Genomic DNA, 4,574 nt, shown 5'->3' with positions numbered 1-4,574 from the left:
CATAGATGCGCCGGGCCAGGCCGCCGTTCTCTAGTGCCATCTTCTCCAGGAAGGCGTAGCTGACATCGAAGCCAAAGCCCAGGCAGAAGAGACTATGCTGGCCATTTATAGCTTTCCGCACGTTCTTCTGGATATTCGAAGGGTTGGTCTCCCCTGGACCCAGTGGTTTCGGAAAGGGGTGAGAAAACGGTGATTGGCTCAATGGATATTTCTGGAATCTCAGAGCCAAAGAGGCCTAAAAGACCCTTCTCCCTGCCCCAGGTTCCACAGCACGCCAGGCTGAAACCCAGCTTCTCCTTCTGGGCAGTGCACCAGGGGGGTGCTGGCAGTGCCTCACCTACAGTGGGGTCACCATCAGTGAGGAGGATGATGAGGGTGATGCTCCCTTCAGGCAACAGCTCCTCTTGGTTGGCCTTCTCCAGCAGCTGCACGGCCATCAGCATCGCATCATTTATATTGGTCCCTGTGGGGCACACACCCTCAGCGGGGCTCCCAGCAGGGTGCCCCAGAAGTGTCCATCACGCAGGGCTGCACAAGCACTCACCTCCCTGGGCCTGGATGCCAGTGGCGTAGCTCTTGGCCTCATTCACGTTCTCAGTCGAGGCTGGCACTAGCAAAGGTTTCCACGTGGTTGCTTCCGAACTGAAGCTGATGAGGTCGAACTGGTCATGGGGACTGAGGTCATCCAGGATCTTGATGAGGGCTTCCCGGGTCTGGGTCAGGGCAAGGGGACACAAGGTGGGTGTCTCAGTGGGGCCTCCCTGGTGGCTCCTGTGCCCTTAGACTGCACCTTAAGGCTCACAGCTGGAATGAGGACGTGGGGAATGTTCTAGCGGGAAGACCAACCTCAATCCATGGGAGCCCCCTACCTAGGAAGAGGGAGGGCACGTCTGGTTGGCCTGCTGGACCAGAGCTGATGGTGTTAGACGTCTGCGAGTTTTCAGAACTCCTGCCTGGCCCACGGGACCTACCTGCTTTATTTTCCTGCCCATCATGGAACCGCTCTTGTCGATGACAAAGATCACATTCTTGGGTATTGTGGACAGGCTATCAGGGGCAAAGTAGTGCACAAAGTAGCCATTCTCAATCTGTGACCAGAGTGAGACACAGCCAGGTGTAAGAGCTGCACTCTGCCCCCAACCAGCCTCCTCACCCCCAACCCTGAGGTTCTGCTGCACTCTTTATTCCAGCTCCTTCCGGCCCTATTCCACCATGAGCCTCCCCAGATTCTCGCCATATTGCTTGGCTTGATCCAGTGCCTCCCTTACAAAGGCTTCCCTGCTTAGACCTGGCTCGCCAGAACTCTACCCTTACTTTACCTATTTAATTATTTGAAGCAGCTTATACTAAAAGGTTCAGACATAGTATACCTGAGATCCATCAAAGAAGTGAAGACTCCAAAAACAAGGCCCATCAAAAAGGTAAAAGGGAAGCACAATGTGGCCAGAAACTTATGTGAAAGAAGCTACTGCGATTGAGCATAAAAGTGAACTGTGAGCCTCCTGGCAGCCAGGGCAACAAGGGAAACCCCACCCAATATCTCTTCAGCAGAGATGAACTTTTCTCCCCCTCCGGAAGGGAACAGTTTCAGCGACAACACAACCAAACTGCCTGTGTTCTCTCTGTGCAATACCTGGGGCACACTGATAACCAGGGTGGTTATTCTGTCTTTTCTTCAACAACACCCAGGCTCAGGTCCTTGAGGGTGAATGGACTTTTTGGTGGCTCAGCTCTTGCCTGGAGCCCACATACCTGAATGGAACCCCCGGAAAGGGGCCGGTCCACATCGTAGCGGACAATGAAGCTGCCATCTAGGACCGTGTCCTGCTTCTCCGGATACTTTTGTTGCTGTGACAGTGTTGGCTTGAATCGGACGTGAGCCTGGAAAAATGACCTGGCTGAAGTTGGAAGGAGCAGCAAGGTGGTATTAACAACACCCCTCATCCCTATCTGAAGAGAGAATTCCAGGAGGCAGTCTTGGGTCAAGTTTCAGGAGACTTTGTCTCAGGCTGAGCTGTCGGCCAGATGACCTCCATATAGGGGAGCGGGTGTGAGTGAATCTCCTGCTCCCGTCTTTGTGCAAGCAGAGGCTGGGCCCAGGATGTGTGCGGTCCAGCCAGCCCCTCCTCCCTACCTGGTCTGGGGACCCTCACATAAGTCTTCTCTCCTGAGCTCAGGGTTCAAACCAGGACCCACCATCCATCCCTGGGCCTTGCCCTCCCTGTCTGCCAAATGACAGCACGGACATAGGAACCTCACAAGTCCCTCAAGCTCAGAGATTCTGATCAGTGGTTCCGCTCTCTGGAAGTCTAGCCTCAAGACAGGCCCCTGGGAACCCTCACCCACAGACCCTAGCAGGCCCACCTTGGTCTTGTTCTGTGAGGTGGTGAGGGCCTCTGCCAGTTTATTGGTCATGAAGGTGCTCTCTGTCTCCAGAAAGCTGATGCCCTGAGGCTCGAAGATGTGAATGTCCATCTAGAAGCAAGAAGTGGGTTACTGGGTCTGCTGGGAGCCAGGGCTGGCCCTCACGGGGTAGAGGGGGAAGCTGGGTCCGCCTTCGGCAGAGTGAGGTCATCAAGGAAGCCTTCTAGGAGAAAGTGGTGCCATGTACCTGCAGGTGTTTGACCAGCTGCTGGGGCCGGACTTTCAGCAGCAGCTCGTACGCTCCCAGATGACGGGCCAGCAGCTCTTCATACACCAGCTCGAAGGTGACCTTGGCAGCAGGAGCCACACTAACGGACACCTGGAACTGCTCTGTCTTTCTCCCGGTGGCCCTGGGGGAAGAGGGCATCGGATGTGCCCCTCAGACTTGGGGTTGGGGTGGGTATGGCCCTTGGAGGGGGAGCAACGCTCAACAGCTGAAGGCGGGGGCAGCCTTGACCCCACCCCCAGAGGGATCTTCCCCCGCCTTGGACTCACCTGACAAGGCCAGCACTCTCGCCCCTGGCCACAGCTGCACTGTACTGCTCCTGCGCTGCAGCCTTCTCCTTGATGTTACCTGGGTAGGTCACACCATCGATGACCCTGGGGCAGGAGGGAGTGAGTTGTGAGAGCCTGGCGGGTGAGGCCCACTGCAATCCCACCTTCTCTGGGACTTTCCATGCCCAGAGTGACTCCTATCTTTATCTGAGCCCACGCGTCTCTTACACACCTACTGCGGACACAGCTCTGTTTGGGGGCCCGGGGTGCTCGGGGCTCAGCAGACCTCCATCTACCCTGAGCTATGCGCTGTGTTGGCTGACATGCCTTTTCCTGAACTACTGGGATGAAGGAGGAGGCAGGGCTGAGCAAGTACCTGGCCTCTCTCCTCCCTTCCTGTATGGCTCCACGTTCCAGTTGCCCCTTCCACCCTACAGACTGTCTCCAGAGGAACCAATCAGCCACCAGCGAGAGCTCTGAGCCTCATTTCACTCAGCCTTGTGTCCAGCTGGGTGGGGCAGGCTGAGGAGGGAGATGCTGGCTCCCAGGCCAGTGGAGACACAGGGCTGAAGGCTCTGACCCCTCTCTCCACGGCTGCCCCTTTTCACCAACAAAGGACAGGCCACACTGAAGAGAGGCTGGCTCCTGGGAAAGGTTTTGGATGACTAGGGGATGGGGCTCCTTGATGGGTAGAAACAATCCTAGTGGCCATTTGAGGGATAGAGAGAGAAGCAGCAGGCAAACATAAGTCTGCTCCATCCGGGGGGTGGTGTGAAAGTGTAAGAGTCTCCAGGTGGGAGGGGACAGCCAGGATGTCGGGACCAGTGTCCCTCCTCCGCACCTTCCTGGTCACAATTTAACCCTGGGCTACAGTGGGGCTGGTGCTGGGCTGCAGGGCTCCTCCTTCCAGATGCCCAAATGGGGCTCCTAGCCAGGTTGGGGAGCAAGGCACCCTGCCCCCTGCTTCCCTATCTCATGCAGCCACAGGTGCTGGGCCCAGAAAGGGGTGCATGTCCTGGGCCTTCAGGAGATGAAATGGGCCTGGAACTTTGCAGCTTGCCAACCACAGCACCCACGTGGGAAGTGGGGTGCAGCCTGTGAAGCTTACACTGCAAGTTGGGCCGCATAGGCCTGCTCCTGGTTAGGAAAAGAAGGGCTGATGGAGGGGGCTGGGCAGAGAGCTAAGGAACCAACCATAAGGACCCTGCCCCCATCGCAGGTGTTCAGAGGTCCCAGGGTGCAATGGGGACTCTGCCTGAGACACTAGCTCTCTGCCCCGCCCATCACCCTCCCTGAGTTTCTAGGATCAGCCCCTCTCTGGCCTGTTCTTAATCACTGCCTCTCCTGCAGGGCCAGAGACAGAGAGTTCTCTGGCATTTAGCAAACATTGCAAAACTCAGTTGGGAAGGGTGGGGGAGGAAAGTAGAGGACAAAGTGACGATCATCACCAGCTTACAGAGTCACCAGCTTACGGAAACCCCAGGGGCCTCTCAACACAGCTTCTGGCTCAGAGAAGAACCATCCTTTGCAGTATCCCACTATGGGGCAGCTGGACCAGCCTGGGTCAGAACTTCTGTGACAAGGAAGTGATCGCCCTCCCTGAGGCATTGCTTCATTGTAGGGGCTTAAGAAGTTAAGAAGTTTTCTGTGTTCTG

The 4,574-nt window shown here is 56.4% G+C and overlaps 1 protein-coding gene across 1 annotated transcript in view; it reads right to left on the bottom strand.

The window, feature by feature from the left end:
- The window catches only part of ITIH4 (inter-alpha-trypsin inhibitor heavy chain family, member 4), a 16,013-nt gene that overhangs the window by 9,170 nt on the left and 2,269 nt on the right, over positions 1-4,574 (bottom strand). The window contains 8 exon segments of the mRNA XM_010851702.1: positions 1-153; positions 338-463; positions 545-713; positions 972-1,088; positions 1,753-1,881; positions 2,365-2,475; positions 2,612-2,774; positions 2,920-3,024. The exon segment at positions 1-153 is cut by the window's left edge and continues 18 nt beyond it. Of these exon segments, the coding sequence (XP_010850004.1) occupies positions 1-153; positions 338-463; positions 545-713; positions 972-1,088; positions 1,753-1,881; positions 2,365-2,475; positions 2,612-2,774; positions 2,920-3,024 (1,073 nt within the window).

The sequence above is a fragment of the Bison bison genome, unplaced genomic scaffold (assembly GCF_000754665.1).
Source record: "Bison bison bison isolate TAMUID 2011002044 unplaced genomic scaffold, Bison_UMD1.0 scf7180017864304, whole genome shotgun sequence".
Lineage (NCBI taxonomy): Eukaryota > Metazoa > Chordata > Mammalia > Artiodactyla > Bovidae > Bison > Bison bison.
The sequence above is the reverse complement of the archived record's forward strand: the minus strand, read 5'-3'. Positions and strand labels throughout refer to the sequence as shown.